Source organism: Gadus morhua, chromosome 14 (assembly GCF_902167405.1).
Source record: "Gadus morhua chromosome 14, gadMor3.0, whole genome shotgun sequence".
NCBI classification, from domain to species: Eukaryota; Metazoa; Chordata; class Actinopteri; order Gadiformes; family Gadidae; genus Gadus; species Gadus morhua.
The window spans coordinates 10,525,995-10,538,932 of record NC_044061.1 but is presented as its reverse complement, the minus strand read 5'-3'; the positions used below and the strand labels follow the sequence as shown (position 1 = coordinate 10,538,932).

Below are 12,938 nucleotides of genomic sequence, written 5' to 3'. Positions count from 1 at the left end.
AACAACCAAACCCGACACAATTCCTAATATCGTCTGGAGGCACACACACACCTTTCGGTCGTGATAATATTACATGATATAGATATCTATGTATAATATGATATTATTTAGATACAGAGCTCCTGGACTCCCGCCGGAGCACTCGGAGTGTTTTAGAATATTTACAGAACACGGCCAAAAGCTGTGTGTGCCTCGCCATTGCGATACATCCACTGTAAACACGAGCGCATGATACCATGGGCGCACAAGCACGCTTTGCAGACTATAGGTCCAACTTCTGATATATATGTTTATATAAACATGTATCTAACATATTTTATATCTTGATTAGATTACTGCCCTGTAGCCTACTGTGAATGTAACACCATAATGTCTCACATCATTGGCATATAATGTAGGCTATGAATAAAGTAAATTTAAGCATTGTTATAGAAAGGCTTTGTTACTTTTGGTTTCATTGTTCAACTAAAATAAGTCACCCATAGGGCTTCTGTGTTTCTATACACGAAATACGTAATCTTTGGAACATATCAAGAGTCGTAGGAGTTGGAAACAAAATGGCTGGATGGTTTATAATTTCCAAATAATCCCATTAGAGATTAGACAGTGGACTAAAATTACAGACGGCTGATCAGCAGCACATCACTTTGACAATTCCTTCGGATAGACTTATGCAATGGCACGTAATAGAATCCTCAAACTGGTTAAAAACGCAATTGCAGTAGATGTAAGGGGGTGATGTCATATTTCCTCCTCTAGTAGGCTATCCTGAGGAATGCAAGTAAAAGTGAGAATCTTGGAAACAGCCATATAGATGTGAGCGATGAGTAATGTCAAAATTTGTGGTCGGATGGGGTATGATGACAACCCCCACCCGGACACTTTGCAGTTAATATTTACCTGTTACAGAGATGATATCCCATTTCCATTAGATAATGCCCAGGTAATGTGCAAGACTATTGTTTAATCTGTCATGTCTACCATGTCAGTCAGTAGACATCAACACTTTAGTGTGTGGTATGAGAAGCTGTTTTATACATCTGGGCATTATGCAATGCGTTTCACCTGTGCATTAGGCCTATATATAAAACTCGATATCCAACCTGAGAAATAGTTAACTATTCAAAATATGATGTTTCAGGTAGGCCTATTCCTAATTATGGAAGTGTCTGAAATGTTCACTCTTCCATGTCAACAACTCTGTAAATTGGCATTTTAGATTATTTACGGATATAGATTAGAAATGATCATTTTGAATACATGTTACATTTTGAAAACACAAACAATACTTCAACAAATAAAACCAAAGCAAGACTACTTCAAGATTGAGGTCCTGTCCTAAGATGCAACATGCGATTAACTACCAAGGAAAATATATAGACCTACATACATGCATGTATTTATTTAATTTTTTGACCTGAAGCATTTTAGGGCAGGACCTCAATGTTTATAATGTATATATGTGTGTGTGTGTGTGCGCGTGTGTATGTCTTGATACATATAAAGGACAAATACTAAAAGACTGACAGGAACTTCATAGCTGAAGTGGCTAGTAATGTAGAAACAACTAAATAAACCGATTAAGCAATAGGCTAACTCAACATCTCCTATTTTTTAAGAATCTGCTAAAAAGTCTTTGCATCTGCTAAACCAAATGTCCTACACACCTCCAAGCAGGGAACACAAACTAAGAGTCACAAAGAAACTTTATATAGTTTTCAAGTATTCAAAATTGTTAAATAAGTACAAGATGTGTTCACAAGATTTACATAACGGACAATATAATCACTGCCCATTTTTAATTCTCTTAACATGTCCCCACTACCCACGCAACACTCTAAAATGTCATCATACTATTCACATTTGTTTTTGTGTTGTTTTTTTTGTTTGTTTTTAAACTCAATAGGAAATCTTGACAGCTGTCTAGTGGACAGACACAGACCACACAGACAGTACACCTGGAACAGTATACAGTGTAGAATGGAGACGTCCACAGAAGAACAAGGACATATCGAGCCAGATTCAGAAATGTGAACAGCTGCTGGTGCTATGAACAGTACATAACAAGAAAATGAAAGAAAGAAAACAGTGGGTTAACATTTACCTTGGTTGATCCCTTGATCTATTTGGCAGTTGTTTACTTTTACTACCGGGGAAATAATGTACAGAAAGACTGCTGGAATCTAACAACTATAACAGGTGGGGGGGGGGGGGTCTCCAGATTTTAATTATTAACTCTTATTTGCTCTTGACAAAAAAACTAGGGGTCTTTGACTAAACAATACGATAACTTGCGATATATTGCCAATAACTAATCCATTCGACTAAATCTTGCAAGTAGATTTTACAAATCTTGCAACACAAAAATAATTGGCAAATGAGCCATATAACTAGCACTTTTCACAACAGGAAATACAGGTGCTTATGCAAGTCCTCAACTTCATTTCAAGTCTGATTACGAATTGACTGTCCGAGATAGGATTAGAATGGAAGTCCTGGAACATGAGCGTGTCTTTCTGTACATTATTCATATGGTTTCTGGATGACAAGTATGGAAGAAGAAAAAACGGACTGTTTGCAATCATGTTTTGACTATTTGAATGATTAGTGTTTAACTACTGTACCATGATATCATTATACAGTAGCTCCCAGATGGAGAACCAGTAATTAAAACATTGGTCCATCTCAATGTGAATGCCATAGCCGGAGTTGACATATGAAAACTATACACTACAATCTAGCAATATTTGATAGCAATGGAATTTACTCAAGGTAGAACATAAAAAAATAAGATGTATTGTTTAAAATCAGCATAATTTCATTGCATCATAACTGCAAGACATTTTTAAAAGAAGGATGAAACTGACTGAAAATGCTTTTCTCTTAACCCTCTCCAATAAATGGTTATGAGCTATTGTAGATTGACATTGTCATCTTTAAGGTCCATGTAATAAAGCCCAGTTTTTTGTATTTCAGGGTACACAAGGATATCCTGATTTCCTCCACCCCGCTGCCCCCCGCAAAAAGTTTAATTATTAGATTGTCATGAATAGTCTGCTAAAATAAATTGAGTTTCATCCCCCTTTAATGTTTTAGATCATGAATCAAGAAAATTTAATCTCCGTTAACAATGCTCTACAACTGTGTTTACATGAATGGTCGACAAGTATTCTAAAAGAGGTTCCTTGTCGATGGAACTCTATTGCATACACATGTTGAACTTACACAGTAAATTACATTACATTAATGCGGTGATGGAATTTAAATGGTTCTTTACCTGGGAATCGAACAGAGCAATGCAAACATGGCACGTACTACCAAATGAACCAAGTGATCATAATAATGCTTCGACACAGACCATACATTAAGGATGGCGTGTCACACAAATACAAACTAATAGACAAACTCTAAAAATAAAGGGGGAACAGATTTCTGCCAACCCTGACAGACGGTATAGTCACCATTACTGTACACTTTCTACATTATCAAGTGCAAGGGACGAATTGAACGTAAAACAAACTCTTGATGTACTCTATGAACAGAAGTGACGTGAATAACCAAAGAATTTGTTTTAGGTTAATAGACCCCTTTTTTTTTTTCTCAGTTGATTTAGATATTTAATTCTCAGCAACTTATTTTGTTTAATTACTGTACTTCTTTTACATCAACACAACAGTTGATTAGTGAGTGATGGTTCTTTATTTACATGAAGGGTGGAGGAATGAGCTCCACAGCTTATGCATTGAGCCTAAGAGACTGATCCTCCCTCCTCCTGGAGGAGATATCGATGTCTATGGAGTCTGTTCCCACAATGAGCCGCAGGCGCTTTGCAGGCGGGAGTGGAATGAAATCGTCCTCGAACTCATTATCAAAGTAATCGTCCTCATCATCATCATCATCTTCTTCCTCATCGTCGTCGTCGTCGTCATCGTCATCGTCGTCTTCTTCCTCTGATGAAGATTCCGCCATCGCCGTTTGGGTCCGATGACCGCCGCCGCGGACCTCTAGACTCTGCCCCGTGTCGCCGTTGTAAGAGATGTGCTCCGACTTGGACTGCGATGTCCTCCGGGGGTCGTCCTCCCGCTTCAGCTGGATCTTGAGCTTTGTGGAGCTGTTGTGGACCCCGGGCGTATAGCCATTGTTCAACTTCGCCACGTACGAGCTGCCCTTGTCCTTGTCGTGGTCCTTGCTGAACTTAATGCTGATCTTGTTGGAAGACGCGGGGTTGACGCCTGAGCCGGACGAGCCGATGGCCTCGCTCGGGTCGTTGTTCTTGCTACTGCTGCTGTCCCTCCGCCTGCGGAGGGTCAGCTTGGGGATGCCCGTGTTGTTCTCCAGGATGAGCTGGGCGTCGTAGCGGGTGATCTGGCGCTTCTTCTTCCCTTTGCTCTGCGATCGGCAGCTGCTCTTGCCCTTTTCCCTGCGCTGGGACTTGCTGCTTTTGCCGACACCGTTGTAATCTCGGTGTCGGTCTGCGAAGGACAGTCGGACGTTGCTGCAGTCTGTGAAGTTAGCGGTGTGGGCAGTGGCTCCCACTGACATCAACGCATCTCCGTACGAGTCCTCGCATTTAATTGTCCTTTCCGGCATGTGCGACGAGGGCCGCTTGCGTGCACTGCAGGAACTTCTCTTTGCGTAGCCAGTCTCGAGCACGGCTTGCTCCAGGCCCAGCCCATGGTGGAGGTACTCCTCCATGTCAGCAGGCTCCGACTTAATGACCACACCACCAGGGACTGGTTCGAAGCCCTCCAGAGCACTGGGCTCCAGCTTGACTCCCGTTGCAGATTCCTGGGCTTTTACCATGGTTCTAGTGGACCTGCGAGTTCCATAAGAAGACTGGCTGCCATCACAGCCTTGTGCACCTGGCAAGTTACTGCTCCCCTTGGCGGCATGACGGGTCAAGCAGCCCCGTTGTCCCATCGCCTGCTGCACTAGCACCTGTGAGTCCTTCTCCTTCTTAACGTTGAGGCTTTTACAAAGCGAAACTTTGGGGTCCCTGACACCCAGTCGGCAAGTCTCTCCTTTGGCCAACGCCTTAGGCTCCGCCCTACTCCTCCGCCGACTCCTTAATTGGACTTTACTTAACGAAGGCTTTGATTGGGATTTTAGTCTCTTTGGTACCCTGTTATTGTTTATGTGACCTTGTTTAGAAGGTGAGGTAGATGATAGAGCTCTTGAAAGAGTCTGTCTAGTTTGAGTCCTGGTTTTAGTGAACTTCATTCCTGGAGAATTTCTTTTTCTTACAGCTAGAGGGAAGAATAAGACGCAAGTTAGACAGTTGGTTCATAAACAGATAACCAAAGATATCACTGGATGCAAGTATGTCAGACAATTTATGGTTCAGATACCTCGAGAAAAACAAGGAATGCCACAATTTGTATAATATGCATATACAATCAAAGCTTTATAAAACACATTTAATAGGACCCTTTTGATGACGTTGCAAACAGTGCAATTAACATTGAAGATTGCTCCTCACATTGGGTTAATTCTTTGCCTTCGTCAATTTGAGAATAAAAACCTCTGGCTACACATTTGGTACGAAGGTTTCACAATTCTAATGGTTGCACTTAGGGTGGGCGCTCAGTTTGAGAGGGGATCTATGGTCCTATTTCGTCCCACAATCAGTTGAAGCTGTTCTAATGTTGCGGGTACACTTACATTGATGCATTTTTGGCATTTCCTGAGAGTCCACATCTGTGTGGGAGCCCACCGAGTGGCTGTCGGAGCTCCTGCTCCCTTCGCCCAGCTTCTTCAGCCTGTTGAGACGCTTGTCTGTTTCCCGCAACCCGTACTTGCTGTTGATCACTGGTACTTCCACTGGTAACCCAGCTTTAGATTTGAATGCACCAGTACCTCGTCTGCCAAAAGAAACAAAACATAATGAGCAAATGTTTAGAAAATTCGTCCTAAAAACAGAAAATCCCTACACTGACACATCCTTACCGTTTCACTACTATAATGTGAACATCAATATTTTGCAGATTAACAGATTAAACACTCTTCCATTAAAGAGGAAGAAAAACCATCCAGGCTCTGCAAAAACCTGGTGGACTCAATGCCAAGCAGTGTCAGCTGTCCTTAAAGGCAAAAAAGATACCTAGAGAGAAAGACACCATAACCTTTACAAATGTTGAAGTAGTAGCTGCATTGTGGCCCCCACAGTACAACAAAAAGCAAAACTGCGAAGCTCTCCAACTATCTTTCTGACCTTTGTCCCATCCACTGCTACTTGATGCTGTTGAAGACAATGACATTTTTCAAAGTGCCTGAAGAACTATAGGTTATAGCTTACAAGTTGGATAGTGGTTATGTTAACAAATTAAAAAGGTGTTCCCTCTAGAGAACCGCAGAAGAGGCCTGCTTCTTATAACCATTAAAATATATTTAGGAATATTATATTCCATTTCTGCCCAATCTGTTCCACGAGTGTGGAATATAGTGTGCAATATTAGGGTGTGGACAAGGAACAGAGCACTTGAGGGCAGTGAGCCAATCTTGGGTTTATAAAAAGGACAAACACACACACACACACACGTTATTGGTTACCCAGTTTATGGATGTACCGCCAGTTTCAAGTGTTGATTTACGAGCCGACAAGTAGGACTCATTTTTTTTTCCAACAGTAATTATGATTACCAGGACTGGGTTTTTGAGAAGGGGAGGGAAATATATACTTCCTGACAGTATTCTTAACTTTTTTTTTTTGGTAGTTTTTGGATAATTTTGGTTGGAATTCTATACTATTGGGCATGGCACATGTGAAAGTAGCTTTCAAGTATGTATGTTTCACGCTGCTAAAATGCATCCAGTGGAGGTTGTAGTAACATAGGTAGACATTTCTGGCCGTAAATACACGTTTTTACCCACCTTTCGCATGTATAGCATTCACAATACTCATTGTTTTCTCCAAAAAAACCATCTCCGTAGTAACACGAGATTTCCTCGCCTGGTTCTATGTCCCTTAGCACTTTGACACAGGCTGTATCTCGGCCGGTTGACACAAACTGAAACGACAATATAGATTAATGATTAGACTATATGAAAACAGTAGAACCATAAAGGACGACAAGAAACCATTAGGATTCTTTGAAGGACAGACTCTTACCTTACAATTTGGCCGGCAATCTGAAATAGGAAATGTTGACATAAAACGTTAGCCAGAGGAAGAAAATAGTGCCATTATAGAACAGAAATAACAAACGTTATTGACGAATTAAAGAGTAACACTACAGAATAAAAACAAAATAAAACTGATACCATGATTGATGAAGGCAGCAGGGCCGAGCCAGAGTTGGGCGCAGTTCTTGCGTGTGGAATACATGACACTGAAGTCATTCTCCCCGTGTCGAAGTAGCATGTTCTCCTCGCTCTCTGAAAGCTCGGCGATGCATCCCACCAGGTACTCCATCTTATCATTTCTTTTCCTGCAGAACGGTAAAAATTCATTAGAATAAGGCAAATATTACAAAATAATTAAACGTATATATTGGTTTTATACAGTACAGACTTTGTCTACTCATGTTGATAAATGAAACCATTCACAGAAATGTAATCCACTTCTCTAAACTTCCAACACACAATCATTACTAATTGGTTCCCTTACCACTCCTTTGTTGCCACAATTTTAGCTCCATTTTGTTCTGATGAATATCGGTTACAGGGGAGAATCTCAAATCCGCTGTCCGTCGCAAACATTCGGAGATAAACAAAGACCTGAAGGACAGATGGGGCACGGTTATTCACGGTTATTCTAAGTCACTGAAGTTGCTCAAATGTGGAGGCAGAGATAGTGTCTCACATGCTGCTTGAAGAGCTTCTCCTGAGCTTTTGTCTTGTGGAGAAAATGGTGTCTTGACCAGTCTCCTGATGTCAGGGCTCTGAAGCCTCTCTCCAGGTTGTCATGTTTCTTGAAGCGCTCAATAATTTCCTTCAGCTCTTCTTGCCTCCCTTTGATTGGCCGAAACCTATAGTGACACAATATTGCATAAACCTTAAAATAGCACCCCGCCATAGAAATAAGGATGGAATGCTTTGAGTTTCCTTTGTACAACTTTCTTTGATGACGTTTCTATTACACTAACCAACTTACCTGGTGTTCATCTTGTGAGTCTGAAAGCCCAGGTAAGGGTCGAGAATGAGGCTTGTAGTCAAGTCATCATTCTCACAGAGCTCTTTTGCAGTCATTCCTGATGATGGAACATAGCGCCTCTCTGCTTCGAGGCTGGCTGTTGAAAACCCTGTTTTATACAAAACATTCCCATTTAGCAATGTATATAATGATAATGATAATTATACAATTATTTGATTTATGTAACTCCTATCAATAAACCCAGGTCGTTAGCAAAGGTGATGAAGAGTTTAACACCTCATCAAAATTGCTAATAATTTCAAAACAACAAGATGGCTGCAGTGGAACAGGTTTCAAAGTATATGAAATAGAATTAAAAAAGTAAAATGGCCCACTTACTACGGCTACATCTCCTGTTGCTGGGGTGGCTTTTGCTGGGTCGCAATGATGCCCGTTGTGAATGCTGAGAGCGAGTCTGACTCTGACTCACAGGTTGCTCACTGGTATATTTGCTTCCTTGTCGCCTGCCATTTAATACCATGTTCTTGGATTCGCCCAGCCACTTCATGCCCACAATCCCCCTGGTCCAGTTGCATTTAGTCTCCGAGTTTTAGAAACAATTCTCAGATAGGAACCTACAAATTAGAACCTGAAAGCAGAAAATGACATAAAATATATTACTTGAATTCAATAGCATATAAAGCAAAAGGACAGAAAGCCATTTACATGAAATCAGCCTTCTTCACACTTTGAAGTTCAACAGCAAATTAGGTGTTACTATCTATTCCATATGATTAGAGGACTTGTGTTGGTTATTTTGTAATAGTAATAGTGGTAGTAATAGTTATTTGGTTATTTTCATAATTTAGAAAGTAACCCTGAATTTATTTGTAATTTTGGGAAGTTGTGTTTCAAACTGGCACAGCATTTATAATGCAAGAAATGGCAAAATCTCAGTTAGGTTTAAGAGTATTTACATTGATTTAGGATATTACAGTACTACAACTCTAGAGTCCTCTCAATGGTGGAGTATCGCCAACACAAACTCCCATGATGCATTCTGATGTACAAGTCCTATTGTTAACGCTGTTACAGCCACGCTATTAACTGGACCAAATGCTAAATGTACTTACTAAAAAAAATGTATGGAAACAACAATAAACTTAATTACAAACATGTCTTCCAATGTCCTTCTCATTTGAGATTCCTGAACTTGAGGGAAATTCCTTGTCCAGCTAATCTTGGTCATTATGCAAGGCACAATGATCGGACGTTTTGCCAACAGAATATTACAGATATTACGGAGGAAAGACCCGTCACACTTAGTCATATTACGTTCTCACCTATGGTTCTGACAGATAAACAACAAAACCATGCTGACATTGTCAAATTGAAACAGTCCTGCAGCACCACTTAGTGGCAGTCTGAAATTATGCATTGGCTTTCAGACAAATGCAATAGATTCGTATCAGGACCATCTTCCATGCCGGAAGAAAGCATTTAAATTTGGGGACCATGTGACGCCATGAACGTTGTTTATTTAGAACAAAACAATATTTTAGTTGAAGTGTGCGTTGTCTTGGCTCAATTGTTTCCCATTTAAAACTAATGTTGGCTAAAAGCTAACGTTAGCCTGTTTAAAAACACTGAAGGCCGTTCCTCACAACTCCTTGAACGAGACGAAAGGCCAGGCCAAAATCAGCCAACAATTAATCTGGCATTGTTTGCTAACAACTGCAGTCTCCCCGACCATACAACACGCAGTCTAAACCGGCATTTCGCCAGGCGAATCAAAGCTAAGGTTATCTTGCAAGATGGTATAACGCATACGTTAGATCGTTAGTTACGTTTAGGATTAAGATGTTTTGAAACTGAACAATGAATCGATGTTTTGGTGATGTCGTTCGTAAATTAGCAAGTTATAGCCCACCTGCCTACATAATAGATTTTAAGATAAAGTCCACCAGTAAAGCCTGATCAAATAAAGACTAATAAAGCAACGTAAGGAGCGAACCCTTCCCATCGGTCGTGACAGAGTGTTCAGTTTAAGCGACCACTGGCCCCCGATAAGTCAGTGTATTGGTCAAGTTTTAAATTAGCTGGCAGTTAGTGTCAGCTAGCAACGAACTTAGCAAGCTAGTACCTGGTACTATGGCCATTCTTCGTTAGCCCTTGTGGCTACGTAGCATAACACATAACAAATAGTAATGCCATATATTTTTTCAATTTATCTGATTTACAAACAGACCCACATAACCAAGATCAAGACTGGCTACGGCGTGAAGAAACAATTACTTACACAATTGCAATACATTTATGTCCAACAAACGAACCTTATTGAGCTGCAGTAACGCTCAACCCTGCCTGCCGACCTCCCCACGGTTTATAGATAGCCGTAGTTAGTTTGATAATACATTCGAATAATGGTCGTCGATTTCTACTCAATAATCAGAGTTACCTTAAGAAAAATTAAGCAGATATCCTGCACAAAACACCATTAGCAGGTAGCTAGTTATTGTGGTGATTAACAGCAAGCTGAGAGCATTTTCACGCGTTGGCAGGGTTGTGGGTCGACAACCGAAACAATACAAATAAATACTCACCAGGCGTTTCCTCCACGGACACACGCACAACGAATCGCCTATCCACAAAGCAGTACTATTTGACACGACACCCTAGTTGATAATATCACAGGAAACACATTTTTTCAAAAATGTTCATTAAAATTCAAGATGGCGGCTAGCATAGAAGTGTGAGAGAGAAGGGCGCAGCACTGCCATCCAAAAGAAATAGATCCAGTAAATACGCAACCGTTCGTCTCCTTATGATTCAAATAAAACACAAGTTATTATAAACCCCATCTATAACCATGGTTATTGCGATAACGCAGTAAGTTCGTGTAAGTTAAATAAAAGAGACTCTTCCAGGAGACCAGAAACAATTGTCGGACGTATACAAAAGTAGTGCTGCATAAACAAACCTCTTTTCCTAAACCAACTGTGGTAGATAGGCAACGACAGATTCAGCTTGCACACTGCAGAGCCAGGGAAACAAGTGAACTAGTAACATCTAGCCTACTTGAAAGTGAAGACGATAACACACGCTTCTGATAACGCAACGCTTTTTTGTATGGTTCTCCGTCCCAACCCGAAAGTATTCGGTTTCACGTCCCAACTATCTCTTGGTGGCGGTTACATCGCTTTCAAATTAGGCCTATGCCATATTAAAGTATTTTTGCTGCAGAAATATAATTATTTTCCGAAACTTGATTTCAACGTCTCCTCTTCTAACCATGTATGCATTATTTCCAATGATACTGTTTTTAAGACGCTCATTCGAAATATAGTGCTTTATGAAAGAATGCATCCATTCATTAGACAAAAAATGGCGGAAATCATACAGCATCAATTGTTAGAGGATCACTTGGTGTTGGCACCCTGAACTAACAAAAACAAAAGAAAAAGAAAAGAATATATATATTTTCGCTTACTTAAGATAAGTTGATGGCTAGATGACTAATATGGAGTTGACCTTGCCTGTCACTAAATTCTGCAGCATTGTATTTAGCTTAAATACAATGCTTAAATACAATGCAAAGGTTTTAAACTTCAACCTTCCAGCCCAGCTATTGTGCCCTCCTCACCAGCTAGTAGGGCAAGTAGCTGTAGAATGGGACAGCTGTAGCTGTCCCATTCTACAGCTCATCTTGGGGGGATCCACTATTCTTTTGGGGATATTCTCCCTCGATCAAGTCGTGGGTCAGTCCCAGGTTCTCCTCCCAGTAGATTGTCTTTGGAACACCTTCAAAGGGAGACACGCTTAACGCTTAACCATCACAGCTGCAACCTTATGCTTTGTGGCAAAAAGACGAAGACAGAATCGTCGAACGACTGGTCAATTTCGGCTCAGCTCTCTTCAACGACACCCTCCCTTTCAGATACCACATCACTGCAGCCGCTGCTGCAAGCCATCCTTTTCTTGGAGAGAACCAAGGCCAGATGCTAATTTGCATGCCAACCACTTTACAATAGAGATCGCAACAAAGCAAAGAGGAAAACTTCCTCTGCGAACAACTGAGATGCCCTGACATGGGACATTATCCAAGCTATGGCTATTCCTTGATTGTAGGTCAATGAAGATAACTAGCAAGAGGGGAGACAATGTACAGCCTTGCCGGAGTCCAACACTGAACCAGAATGCCAAGAATGCTGACCCAACTCTCACGCAGGATGTACAGGGACCGAATGGCTCGTATGATTGACCCTTGTGTCGCTTACTCCTGAAGTATGTCCCAGAGAATCTCTTGGGGATCTTCTGCAGATATATACAGACACATTGGTTAACTCCCAAGCGCCTAGTCCTCTGTTTTACAGGTAGGAAGGAAAATAGATAGGAATAAGGTATAAGGACCAACATCTACTTTTAGAGAGATGAGCGCTTCAAGAGGAGGTGCTAAATTAAGCCACCTAACCCTAATATAACACTAATATATAGTCCAGGAATTACATATTTAAATCCTGACCACACAGAATTGTAATATTTACTTCCAAATATAGTTATCACAAAATTGTAGTTCTTTATAGTTTGAAAGTTATTGAATACAGTCTATGTTTGAAAGGGAGTTTTTAAATCACCAAAGGGCAACGTGGTGAAATAATTTTATTCTTCAAAATTTTCCTCAACTGTTTCTTGTAATGCTCCACATAAAGCTGATTCAACAATTTTTTTAAACAGTTTTCATTTTAATCATTAAGTAAACTCCAATATATCTGTTGCACAATTGGTCGACCAGAGTCTGCAAACTAATAATGTTGATAGAGCAACATTTACTGCATTTTTGGTTGAGAGGTTTTCGGCGGCAATATGT

General features: G+C 40.6%; 1 protein-coding gene across 5 annotated transcripts; it reads right to left on the bottom strand.

Moving 5' to 3' along the window:
* Positions 1-1,688: 1,688 nt before the first annotated feature.
* Positions 1,689-11,245, bottom strand: kmt5b (lysine methyltransferase 5B). 5 transcript variants are annotated; one of them, XM_030377008.1, is made up of 10 exons: positions 11,052-11,245; positions 8,471-8,720; positions 8,093-8,240; positions 7,802-7,967; positions 7,607-7,716; positions 7,261-7,427; positions 7,109-7,128; positions 6,871-7,007; positions 5,662-5,861; positions 1,689-5,246 (listed from the first exon to the last, which is right to left on the bottom strand). In XM_030377008.1, exons 2-10 carry the CDS (start codon positions 8,637-8,639, stop codon positions 3,736-3,738), a joined length of 2,628 nt encoding a protein of 875 aa, XP_030232868.1. In that variant the 5' UTR covers positions 8,640-8,720; positions 11,052-11,245; the 3' UTR covers positions 1,689-3,735. The 5 variants fall into 5 exon arrangements, with proteins under 5 accessions (XP_030232868.1, XP_030232865.1, XP_030232869.1 ...); XM_030377005.1 differs by lacking the exon at positions 11,052-11,245 and adding an exon at positions 10,675-11,045; XM_030377009.1 differs by lacking the exon at positions 11,052-11,245 and adding an exon at positions 10,530-10,654.
* Positions 11,246-12,938: the final 1,693 nt, after the last annotated feature.